Source organism: Diabrotica undecimpunctata, chromosome 1 (genome assembly GCF_040954645.1).
Source record: "Diabrotica undecimpunctata isolate CICGRU chromosome 1, icDiaUnde3, whole genome shotgun sequence".
NCBI classification, from domain to species: domain Eukaryota; kingdom Metazoa; phylum Arthropoda; class Insecta; order Coleoptera; family Chrysomelidae; genus Diabrotica; species Diabrotica undecimpunctata.
Window position 1 is genome coordinate 110,688,891 of NC_092803.1, and position 22,971 is coordinate 110,711,861.

General features: G+C 30.7%; 1 protein-coding gene across 4 annotated transcripts in view; it reads left to right on the forward strand.

Annotated features, from left to right (window-relative positions):
• Positions 1-22,971, forward strand: part of LOC140452342 (uncharacterized) — a 262,587-nt gene that overhangs the window by 220,890 nt on the left and 18,726 nt on the right. For all 4 annotated transcript variants that reach the window (XM_072546552.1, XM_072546533.1, XM_072546543.1 and 1 more), the window contains 2 exons: positions 18,385-18,994; positions 20,569-20,786. In XM_072546552.1, coding sequence (XP_072402653.1) covers positions 18,385-18,994; positions 20,569-20,786 — 828 coding nt within the window. The remainder of the gene's footprint in view (positions 1-18,384; positions 18,995-20,568; positions 20,787-22,971) is intronic.

The following is a 22,971-nucleotide window of genomic DNA, read 5'->3' on the forward strand; positions in this document are numbered from 1 at the left end:
ATCGTTTCTTGTACCATTCTTGTTTTTTTTTTGTAGTCTATGATCAGCCCTTTTTCTCTATGATCTTTCATCTCTGGTTTCGGATATGTAGATTAATACTCTCCTACAGTTTCTATATATTCGTTTTTTACTTTTTATGTTAATATGTTCTGATGCTTTGGTCACCGGACCTTACATTTCTCTGACATTGTAAAGACAAACAATGTTATTTATTGTTTTTACTGTGAAAGAGATTCTAAAAAATCTTAGATAGTAATAAAAAACGGGTGTGGCAGTCCAGTGGGACTGCCGGTGGAAGTTACACTTCTAAACACGCATTCGCCGTTACAAATTTATTTGGGAGTCAATCTGTACAATCATTACATATGTAATTCTATAGGTAAGACATAGCAGAAAGAGAAACAGAATTAATAACAACTTACTAACAATGAAGGATTGAATCGATATTTTGATGAAAATGTATATTTTTATTTTCATATATTATGTATGAATGGAGTTGAATGCAAAATTTTTTTATACATACTCTGCAGTAAAATTCATTGTTTATTTTGTTATTAATATAATAATTGCTTGCAATATTAACAGTTTGTCCTACAATATTAAAAATCTGTCTAGAGTCAAGTTCAAGAGATTAATTTATGAGCAGTTGTTAGCTGAACAGTAGTTTAAAAATTTAAGAATTAAAAAAAATAAATAGTTTATAATTTATAAATTTAATTATGTACTTAATATTTTTATGTTTTATTTTAAATACAATTTCGTTATTTAGATATAGTCTATCTATCCTATTTTCGGGGGGTTAGGTGGAAGAGCAGTTGTGTGCCGCTGTTGCACAGTGGTGCACAAACTGAATCTCGTCCTACTGATATTATATTTCATTGTAAAGAAAATTTAATCTGTTGTTAATAAAGACATTTATTATTATTATTATTATTATTATAATAATACAATACAAATTAAACTGCGATATTCATAAGTATTTAAAAATGACAATAATATACATAAAAAAAATACACTACAATACAGTGCAACATAATTCCATATAATAGTACAATACAAATTAAAATGCAATATCCATAAGTATTTAAAAATGACAATAATGTAATAATATTAATAAAAAAGTCCTCCCCGACTGGGAATCGAACCCCGGTCTCCCGCGTGACAGGCGGGGATACTGACTACTATACTACCGAGGACATGACACAAATGTATTTCAAAATTGAGAGTTCTGGATCATACAGTAATTTATTGAGATTATTATTTTGAAATACAAAAGACTAATATAATTATGAACATTTAATAAATAATACAAAACATATCCCATAAATAATAATATTAATAAATATTTTATGATATGTATAGAATTATATGTATATATATATATATATATATATATATATATATATATATATATCTTTATATAATATATATAATATTAAATTATATATACAAAAGGAACATTTTTATATTCTAGAGAGGAAGAGAGAGAAAATATATCTTCTGTCTCTCTCTTACTCATTATCTTACATATGTAATGATTTCACAGATTCACTCCCATACAAATTTTCAACGTGGAGCGCGCGTATAAAAGTATAACTTCAAAAGATGTATAATATTTTTTAATATTCCCATATTTTGGATATATTATACCCTTTAATCTTTACTCGTGCTGCAGATTGCATCATATTTTTTTACTTTATTATGTTTTATTACATATTTGTTAGTTGTTAATTTGTACCATAGGAATATTTGGAATATCACCAATGATTAAAACGTTATATCAGTTTGAAAACGGTTTGTGCAATAAAACGAGTCTGTTTGGTACATTATGATATTTCTACATACACTATCTATTTAGAGTATTTCTTATTTAAAGTTGCCAAAAAAATTATTAGAAATTTTTAGGTAAAAGTGGTAAGTTTGAAATTGGATAGTTTACGCATAAGTTTGTGCAAAATTTGTTGAACTTCAAATCTATTTTTTTATCAAATTATGATTTTAAGATAATAAGAACTACCATGCAAAAAGTTCTTGTTATTATTAACATTGTTTTAACATTGTTTTTCTTTAATATTTATGAGCTCAGTCTTTTTAGCTATCTTTGAAATCAGCATCATTTTTTATAATCGGAGGTAAATAATAAGGTGTTTTCTTCTTTATTTATTGCTCCTTCCATGTGACTGCCATCTTCTGTATTTAAGAAACCAGCAAAGATTTATGTCTCTTTGCTGATTTGCAACTCTGTTTGCAGTTGCTTGTTATATATTTTTAAGTAATATACCATTTCTAGCATTATTTCATCTTTCCTATAACCTTCCTTTGTTTACCTCGCCAACTTCCTCTAATGCTGTTCAATGCAGTTTTTTTTATTTCATCTTTCCAATATTACTTTTTTTACTATTTTTTCTAGTTGTTTTCTTTTACTTATACTTTTTTTTAGTTTTTCATTTTTATTTCAGCTTACGTTGTGCAAATAAATCTTTGTTCTCAATATATTCTTAATATTTTCTTGTCTATCCAAATTTCTACCTAGTTATTTTTTTTATTCCATCAAAGTTAATTTAAATGCACAAAAAATCTGTTAGCTAGAGTTCACTGGAATTTGTAATTTTTTATTGAGCCTAATATGTCTCATAAGCTTAATAAAATAAAAAAAGTGGCGAAAATACCATAAAAAAATAAGAACTGTAATAAAAATTATCGTAATTACACCCGCCTCTAGGTATTGAAGCAATGAAGAATTTTTAACTGTCTTTCATGTATTTAATTTCAATTTATTTTCGATGTTGTTTTCAACAAAATATTTTTCTCAAGTCTTCTACGCCGACTACAGTGAATATCAAGAAATTTTTATTTTCTTAGCTTATAATATTAATACCGAGGTTTTTGGATAATTTCCATAGCTACGTCTAAATCCTTACTGGATGAACGTTTACCTCTGATATTACGGTCACTTTATTTTCTGTAAAGGTCGTGGCATATTATCATACACGTTGCGTTTCCAGCACGTAGCGTTTAGTTTCCGAAAAATATAATTTAAATGGTTTTAAATATGAACAATATGAACAATTCACACTGTCCGGAACGTATCGTACAGAGTATCAGACAACTAACGTTTTCGTCCAGTATATTCGAAAACAATATTTTACGGATGCCGACGGTTACGGAACGAGTCGAAACCTGTTGGTACAAATAATGTGAATTAGGGGTCCGTCGTTTTCTCCTCGTTGTTTATTTAGGTTTTTCTTTGATTTTGATACAGAATATATTTAAAAAAATAATTTTCGAGGCTATTTTGTCATTTATGCTTGTGTTTTTATTGCTTTGTAACAATTAATCACGGAAGTGATAAACAATTAGGAAGTACGGAAGTGATAGGTACCTCTTCTTTTTTAAAAATACTTTTTGGTTTGATATGTATGGCTTCGTTAAATGTAATATTTTGTTTTTTAACTAAAGGTGTAATTAAATTTAAAATATATTTAAACTGAATCCTATTCATTCTAAAATATCCATAATATGTTTCATCGTCATCAATTAATTCTTTGTATAAACAAGTCCAGTATTCACCTTCCTTTTTCCTTTCTCTTAGCGTTGAATGTACTTCACACCTTCTTTTTACTACAGTTTTACTTTCTTCATCATTAAGTAGAAGAGCAATTGCAGATAATTTTTGTCGAAAAAAGCGAGATCATATATTCACCGAACCAAACTGTAACGTTCTATGTATGAAAATGTGAACGTGCAGCCCGATTGCTGGACTGGAAACGCTACGTGCCGGAAACTATACGTGCATGATAATATGCCGCGACCTTAACACCTCTATATCAATAAGTATAAGTATTGAATTACATGATTCGTACATGCTTAAATTTGGAAAATGCCTTACATTTCATCATCTCAGCATATTTACCGCAGTCCTCCAAAATGTTATCTATATGCTATAGTGAAATATCAATGTGTTCCTAATGTTATTACGGATTCTTCCAGTTTTAGTTAAATTTCTCTACCTTTCATGGTTTAACAGATCCTTCAAAATATTTCCGTTTTCGACGTATTGTGCTCTTCTTGATAAACTTTCTTAAACGCTGCATTAAATGGCCCATGGTCCTCACATACTACTTCCAGATTAATATTGCTTGTGTTTCATAGCACACAAATCGTTTATAATTTTTATGTTTATTTGCTTTGTTGGATCATCATGTTATTACGCTGACTAATTCACACCTCTAGTGGTAAATGGGTACGTTAAAGTGACTGTCCGTTGCCAAACTTCTCAGTAATTGTTGTGCCGTTTGTGTTTTATATCTTTTGAATTTCAGACAACTGCTTATGTTCTTTTTTACCATTCACTTTCCATATTCTATCCAAAAGAATTAGTTTTTATATAATAATAATGTTTATTATATGCCTTGATGTAGTGTTGTTTATTGTCTCAAATTAATATACTTTTGTTGGGTATTATTATAGGGTATATTTCACGATATGTTATATCTGCCTGTTTTAATGTTGTCATACGAATTCAGATAAACATTTTTAAAGTTATTTTATCTGCATGGTTTAAATAATAAATATTTTAAGGTAATTTATGTACCGATACGACGAATTGATATGGAATAGATAGGTTGTATGAAATCATCGACTTCAGTCTTGAAAGATTAGCTATTATATAAAAAATTGTTTTGTAAATGCCAAATTCACTTTTAATAAATAATTTAGAGATATATTTTTTTAAATCAATATAATACTTAAGTATAAATGATTAAGTCGTTGTTTTTGTGTTGCATTTTTGCAAGGTCTTTCACATTTTACCGTATTTAAAAACTTTAAAATTCGTTAAATAAAATAATGTTCCTTACATCTTACATCAAGACAATATATTCAATATTCATTATTCTTTGTATTCATAATGTTGATCTGAAGCTATTTTGACATCCTAATGTAATTAACTATTTTTATTAGAAAATAGCCACAATTTTACTTTAAAATTAAATTTATTTGACGTTTCGATTTCTACTTCGGAAATCATTCTCAAAATACAAAACATTAATAAATTAAACAAATTTTAGTTTTGTTGCTTGATAAAAAATTATTCTTATTGAGACAATAAATTATTCTTATTATATTGAGATGTACTTGAATAAACTATCTTACAATAAAGTCGTCCCAGGAGGCAATTCAATAATATTGGCAATTAGACCAATCAAGTAAAAAAAAAAACTTTTTTTTGTCTCAACTGTTTAGACGGGTTTGACAGTTAAAATGTGTAGTACGAGATATTACAAAAAGACTCTTATTTAGGGATTTATCAATTTTTTAGTGGAAATTTTTTATTTAAATAAATAAACAAAATGTCAAATTTAATTTGTTTATAAGATCATTTGAAAAATTAGCTAATTGTTAAAGCTGTTCCAGATAATTTGACTGAATCAAATCTCCGAGACTTATTTTCTTCTTTAAGACGTATGTATACTAATAACCTATGAAAAAAAAAAGTTTAAAAAAATAACATTTATGTACACAAATTGATTTAATAATAAATTGCACTTTTTAAGCTAAAATTTTTAATTGTAACAGCTTCATTAAAATTTAGTTCAAATTAAGTGGCTAAAAAATATTTGGAGAGATAGTAAAAAACACAACTTAAAAAAAATGTTCTAGGATCCTTAGAAGCCAAGAGAGTCCCTTTTTTTAAATCACTGTTACGATAAATATTAATAAATTAATATTTATAAACAATTTTTTCATATACTCTGTTTAAATTTAAACAAATCAATTTTTTAGCATTAATTATTTTTAGAATAAAAAATCGAATAGATAATATTATATTATGGGAAATTAAAACTTCTTAAATATCTTATATGTGGTTTTGACACTATATATGTAAATATAGCAATCGCGGAACTCTGCGCGGCTTAAAATTAACAATTAAAAAACAATGGGTTGTAAAATGAAGTTTAGGCTTAATTTGATAATTGCCAAACTTAACAATATTAATTTGTCACTAGTTATCCAGTTTGGAAAATGGCTATTTTTGCGCAGTTTATAAACTTAAATTGTTTATAACTTCAAAATTTTGCATTTAAGAAAAATTTACTAACAACATTTTTTGCTTAGAATCAGGCAGAACCTAAAAAAAAATTATTTTACAATTTATATAAAAAAAATATACGGACGATACCGTTTTGATTTCTGATAATGCGGAGAATCTGCAAACATTAATAGATCGTGTAGTGGAAGCCTGTGTCAGATACAGCATAAAATTAAACTGTAAGAAGACGAAAGACAAAATTCTTGTAGTAAGTAAAAAACGACGTAATACAGCACAAATTCACAGCTAATATTGAACCCTTGAAAATAATCGACAAAATTACATACCTTGGATGCAGCCTAAATAAGAAATGGGACCACTCACAGGAAATAAGATGTCGTATAGAAAAGGCGAGAGCTGTCTTGAGATGCTATGTATTTTCTACTCGTTTATATGGAGTCGAAGCCTGGACCTTGACAGAGGCAACATTAAAACGATTCGAAGCCTTTGAAATGTGATGCTATCGCCACATGCTCAGAATTTCCTATATTTATCATGTTACAAACAACACCGTGATCCAACGTATGAATAAAGATCTGGAAATTATGCGTATCGTGAAAATCAGAAAGATGACACACTTAGGGCACGTGATGTTCAATGAGAAGCATCAACTAATTCAACTAATTTTACAAGGCAAGATAGAAGGCAAAGGATCTCAAGCGCGGAGAAGGACATCGTGGTTGAAGACAGTGGGCAGGAATGACTACCAGACATCTATTTAGAGCAGCTGTCAACAAAGTTGTATGGACCAACGTGATTGCCAATATCCACAGAGGATTTGTCACCAAAAGAAAAAAAAAAAGAAGATAAAAAAATTTGTTTAAACCATTATTGACCATCATTTTCTCTTGGCAACATGCATTTTTCTTATAAGAGAACTATTTCAAGTAAGATTGTGCAAAAATATGAAATGACAATATGTTTCCTAGGCAGTGCGCCTGTACTAACCGGACTATTATAATATGCGAGGTAAATTCAATTATTAAATTTAAACTTTAAGAAGTTGTACTTTCTCATAATATAATATTATATATACTATTTTTTGTTCTAAAAATAATTACTTAATACTAAAAAACTCATTTGTTCAAATTTATTAGGAGTATACGGAAAAATTGTTTGATTTCAATGTTTGATGACAATTTTTAATGTTTATAAACTCGTAGTTACTAGCTACTTTGTTTTGGTTAATTTTGCAATGAAACTACGATCAATGTTATTGTTTTAACTTTTTACCCAGTTTAAAAAAAGAAATAGCAAATTTGGTCTAGAATATTTCTAGTATAATCCAAAATAAGTCATTTTTTGAGCAATTTATTTTGAAATTGTGTTGGATTTTTACAAGAGCCCGGCTGGCACTTCAGTCGTTTACTTTCAACCCTTAATATTGGTAATTAAGGTAATAGTGATTTTTATAAAAAATGGACTGTCTTGACTACTAAGGGTCCTGAAATAATATATATTTTTTAATTTTGAAAGTTTTGTTTTTTAACCAGCTTACGAAATATTTTTTAGCCATTTAATTTGCACTAAATTCTACGGAGTTATTGTAAATGTTTATCAGCTTAAAAAGAGTTATTTATCAATAAATAAATCATTTTGAGTACATAAATGTAATTTTTTAAAACTTTTTTCCCATAGGTTAATAGTATACGTATTAACGAAGACAATAAGCCGCGGATTATTGAGATCCATTCAGTCAAATTATATGCACCAGCCTAGAAATTCGCTCATTTTTCAAAAAATCTTGTTAACAAATAAAATTTCGCGAAAAAATATTCGATCGATCTGGCCCATCTTTTGAACAAACTTAAAGACGAAATACCCTCAAGTTCAGATACATTTAAACAAATTTTAATAAATAATAAAAAAATCAATTTATATCAATCATTTATAAACAATGGAGATATGATTTTTTTTAAATAGTCCTTAACTTCGTTCCTATTGGTCGTAGGTTTTTTTTAATGTGAGTTTTTTTACCAGCTGCTATCCAATGCTTGTACGTATAAGTCTGTACCTTGAAAAATATATAAGTTATTACAACTGTTTATAAGTAAAAAACATACCATTTTTTCAAACGTTTATTTTGTAAATAATTTCGATGAAAACGCAATATGCATTTAACTTCTGATATAGTTTAAGTCTTAAAGAATCCTATGAAATTTGCTAAATGTATCTAGCATCATTAATAAAGCAAGTTCAATAGTTTAATAATATTTAGCCACAGGGATAAATAAATTAAATAACTTTTAAACTATTTGACCGATCGGGGAGAAATTTCGCACAAATATAAAAGACGGCAATTCCTCGATGTTCCAATGTATTAGTAACATTTTATTTTGTTAATAAAAAAATTAATAAAATTTATAAATTAGTGCAAAAAACTGCTTTTTTGCAAATATTTCCGTAAATTATTTATCAATTTTAAATTAAAAAACGGGAAAATAAAGATATTCTTGATATAAAAAAATGATATATTGTTTATGTAAACAATAAGGGAAACAACTTAGACAAAAAATCAAACTGTGACCATAAATTATTGTTAAAAAAACGCAAGGTAAAAATACGAGTACTTTTTCATCTATTCGCCATCTAGTAACCCCCACCTATGACTTAAAAAAGCTTCAGATATCTGCGAAAAATTTTGCTGTGAAATCGATGATTTTTGCATAACCAGACTGGGCTAATATGTCTGAATTGTCAATGTGAATGAGTCAGATAAAATTAAATTATTAGAAGAATTTTTGTGGCGTAATTGTGGCGTATTCCCAACAAAAATAGTAAATTACTTTGTATTCATATTCACATGTCCAATTTCTTTTAGTGTGACATGTTTTATAATATAAATAATATTACAAATAATATTGGTATTATTCTGCAATCGTATTTTAGTATATTGTCTATTTTGCCTCCAATTTGTTAATCTATTTAAATATATTAATTCCGTTAGTTCTTAGTCTTCTCTAGATGCTTAGATTTGTATTTTGTTTTGTCTCCATTGATTTTACGCCCTCTTGTTTGTTTCCGTCAATAAGATACTTAAAGTTTGTTTTGAATACAAAGTGGATACATATTATGGCCCCCATAACTAACCCCAAATAAGTACTATTTATTTTTACTTTCACACAGAAATTAATTATAACTATATGTTTTACAAATTTTGCACAATGTATGTACGATTCATCTAAAATGTTTAACTAAAATCATCTTATCATAAACATATGCAATATACTAACAATACTCTAATAAATACATATCGTTGCTTATTAATAATTTGAGGAAAGCTTATCAACTATCATATATTTGTTTTGTATCATAAATATATTTAGCAGAAATTTTATATCAATGATAGATAGATAATCGAATACTTCAGGTGTAGTCAGTGGTGTGGGTATATATTTTGTTTTAGGGTTATCAAGTTTGTAGATTGCTAAACATCTGCTTTGTTTTTGTATAAGGGTACTAAGATGATGTTTCGTTATTTCCATTTTCATATTACATTAGTTCCATTTTCTTATCACTTTAAATACTCTCATCTTTTTATTAAAGTGCCCTCTTCTCAATGGAGGTTGGCTACTACAATTGCAAACTCCTCTCTACATTCAGCTGTTCTTCTTAGCTGTTTAAAATTTAGCCCTATCCATTGTCGGGTGTTTCTTGGCCACGATTGTTTTGCTTAGAAGAAGAACAACATAAAAGTCTTTTGATTTTTCCGAAAGATTTTTTGTTCTATTCTATTCTCGATCTTATTTCTAGATCAGGATTTAGACGCTATTGATCCATGATTCAGACACTTGAACTTGTTGACCTGTTCTAAAATGCGCCAGTCTATCGTGCAAGGTTGAGGTATATTTTGATTTTTTCGGATTGACATCACTTTTGTTTTGTTAATATTTATTTTTATACCGAACTGCTCGCAGACTGAGTTGGTTCTGTCGATGACTCGTTGTAGCCCCAAGTCGTAATCCGCAAGCAATACCGTATCATCGACGTATCTGATGCTGTTGGTGTTTACGCCGTTCACGATCATCATATTATTAAATGATTGTGGCTATGCGGACATGGTTCTGCACTACCGTATTCAAACCATACCGTTAAGTTCTTAAGCCACAATATTCTTCATCTACCACCTTTTGCTTTCTCGTATTTTCCCTTGTACAATAAGTTGCAATAAGTAGTATTTTTTCCCTCTCATCACTTGTCCCAAGTACTAAAGTTTTCTTCTTTTGATAATTAATATTATTTCAGCTTTCAGCTTTCCTACTCTTCTAGGAACTTCTACGTTTAACATTTTTGAGTCCATGATGTGCGTAGGATTTTTCTGTAACACCAAAATTTAAAGGCGGCTAACTTATTCAGATGCACTGTTTTAATTTTCATGCTTCCGAGCCATGAAGAAGAGTACAGAATACTTAATACCGAAGCATCCTTAGACGTAGTCCTAACATTATATCCCGAAAACAAAGAAACTTTTTAAGTTTAATGAATGATGCACGTGCTATTTCAGTGCGTGTCCTTATTTCTTTGGTTTGGTTTACATTTGATGTTATCCACACTCAATTACAGTATCTTCAAAAATCAATTGGATGTTTGCATCTGCTGATTTAGTCATGATCATGCATTTAGTTTTCTTTAAATTCATCCTTAGTCTGTATTCATCATAGCATTAATCAAGGCGTTGCATAACGTTCTGTAAATCGTTGTTGTTATCCGTCATTACTCCCGTATTGACTGCAAAACGCAAATTATTCAAAACTTCTCTTTTGATATACCTTCTACTGATTTTGAGTCCGCTTCTTGAAATACCGCTTCACTGTAGACATTCAAGAGAAGTGGTGACAGCACGCAACCCTGGTGGACTCCTCTCTATATTTTGATATCTTGGGTGTTCTGGTAGTCAACTCTTACCTTGGCAGCTTGATTCCAATATAGATTAGATCTAATTTTCATATCACGACTGTCAATATATTTGCTTCTTAATATACATATACATATATATATATATATATATATATATATATATATATATATATACAAGTTTTTATGTTAATCCTTACAAATGCATTTTCAAAATCTACAAAACATAAGTACATGTCCTGATTCATGTCCATGCATTTCTGCCAACACATTTAAGTCGAACAAAGCATCTCTTGTGCCCATATCATTTCTAAAGCCAAATTGTTTGTCACTAAATTTCATATTTAAGACATTTGAAAATTCTGCTGTGTATTATTTTTAAAAATGTTTTTAGTCTTTCTTTCAGTCTTTTTGGTATCAAATCAAACTTTTTTCTTAATCACTTTTATTCAAAACAGTAAACAATATTACAATACTTGCTAACAACTCTAACTAAATGACAATTATTCAAACACTCAATTACTACTAGTCCTTAAACTGTTAACTTCTTGTTTATATACATTTTCTGACGTTCCAAACCTGACAAGACATTTCGGACATTTAGTTGACATCTAGAACATTCTAGTTTTTTAATTCTTCCTTTTCTTCAAGGGACTTTTTCAAGGAACTTCTTTTTCTTCTTCAAGTACCCTCTCCGCTACGGAGTTTGGCAATCATCATTGTTATTCGTATCTTTGAAGCTGTTGCTCTTAATAATTGGTTAGATGTGCACTGGAACCAGTCTCTTAAATTGCGCAGCCAAGATATACGTCGTATCCCCACGCTTCTTTTGCCCTGAATCTTTCCTTGGATAATTAACTGGAGCAATCGGTACTTTTTCCCTCTCATCACATGACCAAGATATTCCAACTTTCTTCTCTTGATGGTGATCAACAGCTTCTGTTCTTTGTTCATTCTTCGAAGAACTACACTATTTGTTATTTTGTCTGTCCAAGGTATTTTCAAAATTCTTCTATATATCCACATTTCGAGGGCCTCTAGTTTATCGGTATTGCTCTTGTTTAAAGTTCAAGTCTCTACTCCGTACAGCAGTATCGAGAAGATGTAGCATCTAACCAATCTCATTTTCAGGTTTAAGTTAATGTCATGACTTCCCAGAATGTCCTTCATATTAACAAAAGCAGCTCGAGCCTTTCCAATTCTAGTTTTTATTTCTTCTGTGATGTCATTGTTGTTATTAACGCTTGTTCCCAAATATTTATATTTGTGCACCCGTTCGATTTCGTTATTGTGAATGTACAGGTTTGCATTCAATCTTTATTTTTTTGAAATAATCATGAATTTCGTCTTCATGGCGTTCATTATTAACCCTTTCTCTTCACTAGCTGTGACTACCTTGTTTAAAATGGCTTGCAGGTCTTCTACTGTCTCTGCCATTAAAACCGTATCATCTGCGTATCTAATATTATTAATTGGTTAGCCGTTAACTTTTATCCCAATCTCTTCTTCCTCCAATGCTTTCTTCATAATTTCTTCCGAATAGAGATTATATAGCATTGGTGACAGCACACATCATTGTCTCCTTTTTTATTTGAATTTCATTTGTTGTGCTAGTTTCGTTGCGTGCGACTGCCTTCTGATTATAATACAGAGTAGATATTATTCTTATATCGCGAGTGTCTAACTGTTTAGCTTCCAAGATCTCTAAAAGTTGGTAATGCTTGATTTTATCAAACGTCTTGTTGTAATCAATAAAACAAACAAATACATCTTGATTCAGATTCAAACACCTCTGTGTCAAGATGTTAAAGGCAAATAATGCTTCGCGAGTTCCATATCCCTCCCGGAATCCAAACTGAGTTTCTCCGATATATTCTTCCAATTTTCTGTAAATTCTATTGTGAATTATTTTGAGGAATATTTTTAAGGTATGGCTCATCAGACTGATCGTGCGATGATCACTGCACTGCTTAGCATGTGCCTTCTTGGGAAGAGGGACAAAGGTTGATCTTAGCCATTCTTCAGGAATTATACTGTTTTCATAAATCTTGTTAAATAAGTCTACTAACAAATGGAATCGATTTTCGTCTATCAACTTTAGTATATCCGCTGGTAGCTTGTCTGGTCCTGGAGCTTTGCTATTCTTTGATGACTTCACCGCTTGCATTACTTCTTCTTTGCTTATTTCTGGACCTGTCTCCTCTGGAAAATTATCACAAGGAGGCTGCCTTTGATCGTCAAACAGTTCTTTTATGTACGTCTGCCAATGTTTTAGTTTCTCCTCTGTTTCCATTATCATGTTTCCTTGTTGGTCTATAAGTACTGTCTGCTTCCTGTTTCTATTGTTGATCATTTCTTTAACTTTCTTGTGAAGATAGAACGAATTATATTTGGCTTCGAAGTTTTCAATCTCCTTACATTTGTCTTGTAACCATTTTTTTAGCGTCGCGGATTTTTCTTTTGATCTCTGTGTTAATTTGCTTATACTGTTCTTCATTTTTGCCTTTCGATAGTCTTCGGGAATTCATCAATAACAAAATTTCGCCACTCATCCATTCTTTCTGTTTCTTTGGTTTTTCTCTCTTCAGAATATTTTTAGCGGGCTCCAGCACGTTCTGTTTAATAATGGCCCAGTGTTTATTAATGTCTAGTTCTGGTATCTTTTCTGTCTTTTCAAGTTTTTCAAGATTTGCCTGAATGCTTGTTTCTACCTTAGGTAGTGTTTCAAGTAACTGCCGTAACACTAATAATCTTCTTCTCTTTAAATTGTTCTTATACTTCTTTGATCGCCATGATTTTTAATATTTCCAAATTTCTTTTTCTAGGTTTTTCAAAGTATTCCAATGTTAGTAAGTATCTTTAATAAATATACAATATTTCTTCAAAGTATATTAGGAATGCTTTTAATCTTCCAACTATTTTTTTTCTACTTCTGCACTGGATGTGTCTACCCTATTACATATATACTTGCGTTCACGTCTACGTCAGTTTCTTGTTCCTTTCTAGTTTTAAACGTAGTCACCCATATCGTCTTTTGCAATGACTCTATGGAATAATAGTTTATTTTCTGTTTTTTTTTTCTGTATTTGTACTCATTTCTGCATTAATTAAAAATTGAGATTATTATCAAAACGAAACTAAGCTTTTTTGTCTCGTGAGTCTTGTTTATCAATCTTCGTACTTCTGAATTATTTATATTGCTGAATGTAAAATAGTAATAGAGACCGACTATAGATTTATTGTCTCAGGCCTGAAAGTACATATAAAATTACGTTTGTAGTTTTCCCTTCGCATAATTCCTACTTCGGTGCCACTGACTGCAGCCTAAGATAAAACTTCAATTTTCTCGTAATCATCCACATAATCCACATAACCATAACCTATAGATATCATTACAAATTAAATTCAGGTTTAACTGGGTCGTGAAATATTACTAAAAGTGACATTAGAAAGGTGTTAAACAGTGTGAATAAATTAATCGATCACTGGTTGGTGTATTTAATCATGTGTTTTAATAATAAAGATTTCTGAACATTTTTAAATTTTGAAATTTTTGAATGTAATTATTTCCTGTTCGTGAAATATATTGTATTCATATACACAGTAAAAAATTGTTTGATATATTAATGAGAAATTTGCCCGGTTTGTGAATAAATTATTCATGTATGAGTCTATTTAGGATTTTTGAGATCCCTTTCAGCCGTCGTTTTCAAATAGTTACGTTCACGGAAGATAAGTAATATTTTTTAGATCGTAAGTACTCTTTAAATCACCAAAAAGTTTATTCGTTTTGGTTTCGCTTAATCTAAAATTGTTGGGTTTATTTAGGTGCCAACTTATTATGTACCTAATGATTATGCACACCCCCTATTTTAACGACTCTTTGTAGATAATTATTTTTTATCATCCCTATACTTTTTCTCGATAAGCCATTGTAATTGACAGTCAAAAATTTTAATTAATGCAGTTCTAACCCACATATTTCAATATTTAAATTTTTAGAGGATTATTAACGTTCTTTTTATAACAATACGATAAATCCCTTTGACAATAACTAGACTAATATCTGCTTGTATTTTACTGTGAAACTGTCGTTAACTCGGCAAAACTCTTTTCCTCTTGACAAAATGATCTCTATATTTCACGTTCTCTTTTATCTTGTATCTACACTATCTGACTTTTATTGTCTTTTTTAAATATCTTTCATTGAAACATTTCAACTTTTGTTTGTAATGTGATTCATGTTTTTTGTGATAGATAAGTCTCTAATTCCAAGATCAGGTTATTATCATTAAAAATAAATGGATTTTGATAACTCATTATCTCCTTAGTAATGTCTCACATTAATCCGCTTTATTTATCTGGTAGTATAGATTTATGTTTGTATACTCTATTAGGTTTGCTATACTCTATATTATTTATTTTCATTAGGTTTTATCAGTTATTTAATAGTTTATAATAGTTTTAATAGTTGTTAATAGTTTATCTAATATACTCGTTTCAGACAAAAAGTTTCTCATGTACTTGCCAAATATGTCGTTTCTTCTTCATCGTCATCTATCATCATCTTCTTCTTAGCCTTGTATTGTCCATATTTGAACATGGGCCTCTTCCAACTCCTTCCATCGACCTCTATCTGGAACAGCATTCTGCCAATTTGTTCAGTCTATTCTTTTTATGTCATCTACCCATCTCATCTGTAGACCTCATTTTTGTCGTCTAACTTTGTAAGGTCTCCAATATTGTATTGTGGCTTGTGGTGTTCCAACCTTGGTCTTTTTGTCTAAAAGTGTGAACTGCGAAGCTCCATTTGAGTTTGGTAATTTTTGATGTGATATCCTCGACTTTAGTTTTAAATCTTGCCTAGTCGTTCCTGGTTTTATCTGACAGTCGTCTACCTAAGATTGACCTTTCTTTTGTAGCTATTTTATTCATATTTGCCTTGGTTAGGGTCCAGGTGTGACATTTAAATATAATGATAGAAAGGATGCACTTGTTGAACACTTTGCTCTTCAAGTATTGAGGCAGATATATTTCTGGACTTGTTCTATGTTAATGCCATTTATAGTTATAAGTCTTGGGTCCTCTGTATTTATCATTGTTTTTGTTTTTGTCATGTTCATTTTTAGGCCAACGTATTGGGAGCTGTCTGCGAGTTCCTCCATTATAATTTGTACTTTCACGAATGTACTCGCTATAACCACGATGTCGTCACGGAATTCATTGACTTTATGATTTTATTTTCTTATAGTCTTCCTGGTCTTTGTAGTAGAGCCTGCTGCCTGAATGTAAGTCTACACACTCTTCACCTTTTCTTTTGACTTCTGATAGTTCCATTATGTCCCATTTCATGTTCTCCAATTTATCTTTTAGTTTGTAGAGTTTTTTATCTTTTGCCATGGAACGTATGGGATACTTTCCCTATCTCTGTTAAAATCGAAATTTTTGGTTTTTAGAGGTTTTGGCCATATCCCACCATGCTTGCCAGACGACTTGGTGGGGTAGAAAAATGTGTAATGTCGACCGTTGCAACCGAGGTTAAGTGACCTACTCAGTTCAGCCAATAACCCTCGGAAACACGGGTCGGCACCACTCACTCTTAATGGAATTACATTAACTTTATTGCAGGAGTTACAGTTATTCCGCTGATACTCGGTCGTCAGAGCCTGATTTGTGATAACAGGGTTCACTAACGTGAAGGTGAGGTTGACTTTTGCGTAGAGGAGGCTATTTGAGAAGAATCACTATCCCATTAAAAACCCCTTATTATTATTATATACCAAGTGCTAATTCCCATCATCACTATTTTTCTCGTTTAATGTTCAACATACACAAAACAGATAGTACAAGTACAAGATAAAAAAAAACAAAAAAAAATAAAATTGTTCAGAATTCTATAATCAATGTTTTTATAACCCTCATTTTGGGAATCATTTTTTCATCAACTGAAATTTCTTTATTTTGACACAACACTTACAAGATATTTAACAAAAAAATTTATTTTTTAAATGAACCTAAAAATAATGTTTACTTATTTAAAACCGTAAACATATAATAAAAGATATACTGACTGCTGTAATATAGTCACGTTCTCCCAGAAAACTGACGCAAAGCAGTCACCTACATCTCTTTCTAATGGGCCGGGTTTATCGACCACATGACATTCTCATTGGTAATTTAGGTCACGTGGTCGATAAACCTGTCAAATTAGAAAGAGATGCAGGGACTGCTTGGCGTCAGTTTTCTCTGTCGCACTGAGGAAACGGGCTGGTATGGCAACGATTAGCATATCTTGAATTATATGTCTATTTTTACGACCATAGACGTATAATACAAATAGACTAAGCGCTACACTACAGTCGAGTTCTTTTAGTGCAACAGAGAAAACTCATGCAAAGTCGTCACTCTCAGCGTGTTTCCTATAATTCTTGTAAGTATCCTCATTTCAGCTGTTTCCAAACGTTATCTGTATGTCGGATGTATCTAGTCTTGTTTCTGGTGCGTACGTCAGTCATTATTGATCTTATAGTGGTCTTATAAATTTTTCAATTTTATTTTAATATCAATGCGTTGGTTAAGCCTTATAGTGTTATTAAGGCATCCTGCTAATCTATTTGGATTTTGTACTTGATCTGTTACTTTATTTTTAACGATATATATACCAAATATGTATAAGACCTTTGATGTACGGAATCAAAACCAGAAACCAGAATCGAACCAAAAGTGTATTAAGATCAGCTGAGATGACGACTATAGCAGACAAGTGAAAAAATTCAAAAATACATGCAGGAAAACATGGTTAAACGGGAGAGAAAACGACGTCGTTTCTGGTGATACCATTTAAGTATATTAATGAGAGTAGTAGTTAAAGACAAAACCACTTAATACGATTTTTCAAAAGACGGAGGAACAGCTGGCAATCTACATTGCAGGAAAATGTACTCCGAAGAATGAACAGACCATAGAGCTAAATGGAGAAGACGCATATTAAGTATTGTTAAGTATTTCCTGTTATCCTTATTCCAATGACGTTTTGTACTGTAATATAAAATCTAACGATATTCCTTTTTAAATAATTTAATTAATAGCATTCGCGATTTACGTAGTTCGCTATTTACGTAGGTATTATGTTTGTTAAAGGTACTTTTTATTTTTATTGGACAAATTTTACAGATAAACAGATGTAAACATACTGGTTTCTGTCAAAAATTTTACTATAATTTATTTTATTGTGAAAAGAATAAGTAAACAATATTTTAAAATCCACAAGGAAACAAAGTTCCTAATATTTATTAGGAACATTAATAAATATTTTAAGTTTCAGAGTTGTAATTAATTAATAATTTAGCAAGCAGCTCTAATTCAGTTAAATAAAAAAATAAAGAAATTTCTGTACTAATGTAATATACTTTCCACAAATTAACACACGTTATTCATAGGTAAAAGAACTCGTATGGCCACCTATTGGAAGTGAAGAATCGGACGATATTGTGGATTTCATTGAAAAAGAAGAAATTCAACAAGTACCACCAAAACACATTTCAACAACGTACATAGCAGCAGAAGAAACGAAAGACAATTTTAAAGCAGTTCCCGTTATAGTAGAACCCGTAGAAGCATCTTTATCGCTAGAGACAAGTTTACCTCCAAAATCACCTCTGAACGGATCAGAGATGACAAGTTTGACAAGCGACAGCGATTTGAGTTACGTACACGTTTATGATGTAGAAAATGCAGTAATCTCCAAGAAAACAAGAGACCAACCGATCAAGTCAGAGCCTGAGAAGAATAACCGATTTGTAAAAGGTACAACCACTACGACCAGAAGGTTTACTAACAATCAACCTCTTAAAAGATATAAAAGCGAAACAGATTTGCTCGACGATTCATTTTATAGTCCACCTAAAGTACTAGGGAGGAAAAAGGACAATACATTGATTTCAAAAATTTATTTGGACCCTCACGTTAGAAGCTTTGTTTTATCGAATAGGGAACACTTACCTGAAAATAATAAGGTACCTACTTTTAGAACACAGTTGAGTTCTCCAGGTAAGAAAATGTTTTACCAAAAATACTATATATTTTTCTCTATTATCTTGTTATATTAGTTGTTGTTTTTATTTGTTATTTTATCATGGAATCTTTTTTTCCAAATTCCCGATTTTGAAATACTGATATTTTTTCATCCAATATAAAATCCAGATAAAATAGTCCTTGATATATCTGGCTTGATATATCTGGTGTGTAATAAAAATCGGTATTGACTTTTTAAATTAATATTTTTAGATGTAAATTTAAATTTAAATTTAAAATGAGTCTGAACGAGAGGGAAATTTTAATTCTAATGCAAACCTCTAAATGAGTAACATAAATGAACAGGAAGATGGTGAATTTTATTTGTGAATTGTATTGATATTTGGTGAATTGTAACTTAAACATCATAGCGCATATAAGATCAAATAATGTAACTTAAATTCAAATTAAAAACCTTTAACGGGTTTTTACCCAATTATTTAGTGGCTCAAAACATGTACATTTAGATACACTGATGATGAAATATTAATTCCGAAAATGTTCTGTGATGTAGCCCGATAGGGTGTTTTAATTATATACCTTTTATAAAGGATTCTTAAATACTTTTTTTTTTAGTTTTTACTGCGAGTTTAAGATATTTAAAATGGAAAACGTTTAATTTCAATTAGTATAGAAATTGCAAGGATACTTTTCTAGGATCTAATGAAAAAAATAGGAATCGACTTTATTTTTATCATAACTCTCTTAATTCATGTGCTAAAGAGTTTTACACGGTGTAATTTTCTTGCTTTTTTAAGTACTTTTTTAAAAAAGATATTACGAATTTTTCCAGTAAAATTGACCGTTTTTCTTTATTATTTGTTTAGATTTTAAAATTTTATTGTTAAATAAAAAACTGTCACCTTCATTAAGTTATAACGTGGTTTATTTTCGGCTTAAAGCAAAAAATAAAAAAAAATCTCTTTGATTTTTATAAACTATAATTTATCGATTAAGTTTTCTTGATGTTTTTGCATTTCGTCTCTATACAATAACTCAACTGTTATTGGTGAAAAATCGATTGAAACATTAGAAAAATTGAAATTTTCAATAACTAAAAGTCAAAAGTAATGACTTTTCGCGAAAAAAATCAATATGAACGTTCCAACTCCCTAGTTGGGATAGATTCCACCCCCAGAGTAACAGCACACTTCGACGTAGAGTAGATGTTATTATCTACTTCTGTTAACATTTCAAGATAATCGATGCATGTTGATGAAATTCGGAGTAAAAATCCTTGGTACACTGCACTAGGTGTAGAATCAGGACTGTCATCCGGGAATATTAAAAAAACAAAGTTGAAATGCAAATTTTTAGATTTTAAATCTGAATATTTTCAAAGACGAAGTCTAATGTACGATCTTTGCGAAAGATATAATTTATTACTAATAAGGTTTATAAGAACATTAAACAGTATACGATCTAAATTATGAGCAATTACCTTTATCTTCTCTTGTTATCTACATTATTTAATCTTTGTTATCTGAACGTCTTTTCTGTTCATCTTACTTAATTTTCTAAAAATTTAATATTACTTGATTAACTTACAGAGATGGTCTTGGATCACAAAGCTTACCATTCGGACGATGGACTAAGCTTAAGGCACACCAAAAGGTACTTCAGTTCACAGGAAGATTTACTTAGCTCAAATTCTATTGAAGTTCACAACGGAACAATGACTCACACTGCGAAAATGTCATTTAGCTCAGAAGATGAACAATTTTCAGAAAAGAGTCCAGTTTTTAGCACAGCACCAGTAAATAGACGGGTAAGTAATTTTATTTGTCAGAAGTAAATATATCTTAAAAGAGGAGAAGTATGTTAAACATTGTTTAATTTTTCATATATTTTGTATTTTTTTCTGTTGAAAATAAATTAATTTAATTGATTTATATTATATTTATAAAAGGCGTTTAGAAAAATAACGTTTCGATTTTCAAATTCTTCTCATGCTTCTTTAACGAACATTGATGTTATAATTATTACTTCTAATTTACCTAAAGTACGTTCAAAATTTTAGGTCAGCACATTGGCGCATTATTACATTACACAACTAATAATTGATCTAATATATATTTTGGGCTGTGTCCAAGTTTATTTTATAGGATCTTTATGAAGATATGATCCCATTCATTACTTTTAATGATGGCTCTATGATTTTTAATCGTCTCGCATTCCCATTCGCTTAGATCTCCTAAAATGTATATTTGATTATTGTTATCAATTTCTTCTAAACAATTTACTAGCTTTTCATCTGTAAATCCTTGTATCGCTACCGAATTTATCGTCCCCTGTGCCTTTTTTCCTTGTTTTTGTTTTTACATGGATATCAATTTTCATACTCTAGAGTTATGTTCACAATTCTTATTCATCTTGTATGTTCCATTTCGCTATTTTCAGAATCCTCTTTCGTTGTAATTTTCATCGTCGTTTTAATCTATCCTATTTTCGAGGCAAGATATCGAAATTTTTGGCATATCACAATATGTTTTCTGAATGCCACGATCCTGATCTTTTATCATCATCATCATCAGTGGTGCTACAGCTCTAGTTGAGCCTTGACCTTCCCCAGTCTATTTCGCCAGTCGTTTCTGTTCATCGCCAACCGTTGCCAATTTGCCGCGCCGATTTTCCTTGCGTCCTCGTCCACACCGTCCCTCCATCTCAGTCGTGGTCTGCCTCTACTCCTATTTCCCACTGGGACCAATAATAGAGTTCGTCTGGGTGGTTAATTTTCATTTGCTCTTGACACATGTCCAGCCCATCTAGACCTACCTATTTTTATGAAGGATATTACATCTCTACCATTTACTATTTTTTTATACTTCTCGTACAATTCGAAATTATATCGCCTTCTCCAAATACCATTCTCACAGAATGCGCCCATTATTCTTCTTAGTATCTTCCTTTCGAAGACGAGCAGAAGATTTGCGTCCGTTTTGGAGATGGTCCATGTTTCTGACCCATATGTCAGCACTGGTAGGATGAGTGTTCTATATATTATTAGTTTGGTTTTCTGGCTTAAATTTCTGTTTTTTAGCTGCTTGCTTAGTCCAAAGTAACATTTGTTTGCTAGCAGTACCCTCCGTTTTACTTCTTCAGATGTGTCATTATGGTTTGTTATGAGAGAACCCAAATATGTAAACTTATTTACTACCTCAAAATTATATTAGTCTATACTGAAGTTTTCTTCGGCGTTTCTAGCTCTATCTCTGTTATTTGGAATAGATGCTAACATTTTGGTTTTTTCCTCGTTTATTTTAAGGCCCATATTTTGTGCGGCTGTCAAGAAGGTGGAAGTCATCTCTTTAAGTCCTCGTGTAGTACGTGCGATCAAATCCAGATCGTCAGCGTAAGCCATAATCTGCGTTGATTTATTAAAGATTGTTCCCCTATTGTGTAACTCGACATCTCTTATAGTCTTTTCTAACGCTATATTAAAGAGAAGGCACGCCAGCGCGTCTCCCTGCCTTAACCCTGCATATGTTTCAAACGCTTGTGACATATCGCCTTGTATTTGCACTCTGCAGATCACTTTACTCATAGTTGTTTTTACGAGCCTTATTAATTTATGGGGAATGTTAAATTCATTCATGGCTTCGTATAATTTACCTCTTAGGACGCTATCATACGCTGACTTAAAGTCCACACAGAGATGGAACGTGTCAATATTAAACTCATTGGTTTTTTCTAAGATTTGACGTAGCACAAAAATCTGGTCAATTGTTGACCTACCTAGCCTAAAACCGCTTTGATACTCACCAAGGATTTCTTCCACGTACGTACTTAAACGGCTGTACAGGGTGTTGGAGAATATTTTGTACATTGTATTCAGAAGAGTTATACCCCTATAATTTTTACATTCCAACAAATCTCCCTTTTTGTGCAGTGGACATGATCTTTTATATTGTCTTTAATAACCTTACTGTATAACCTTGAGATCAAGTTGGTGA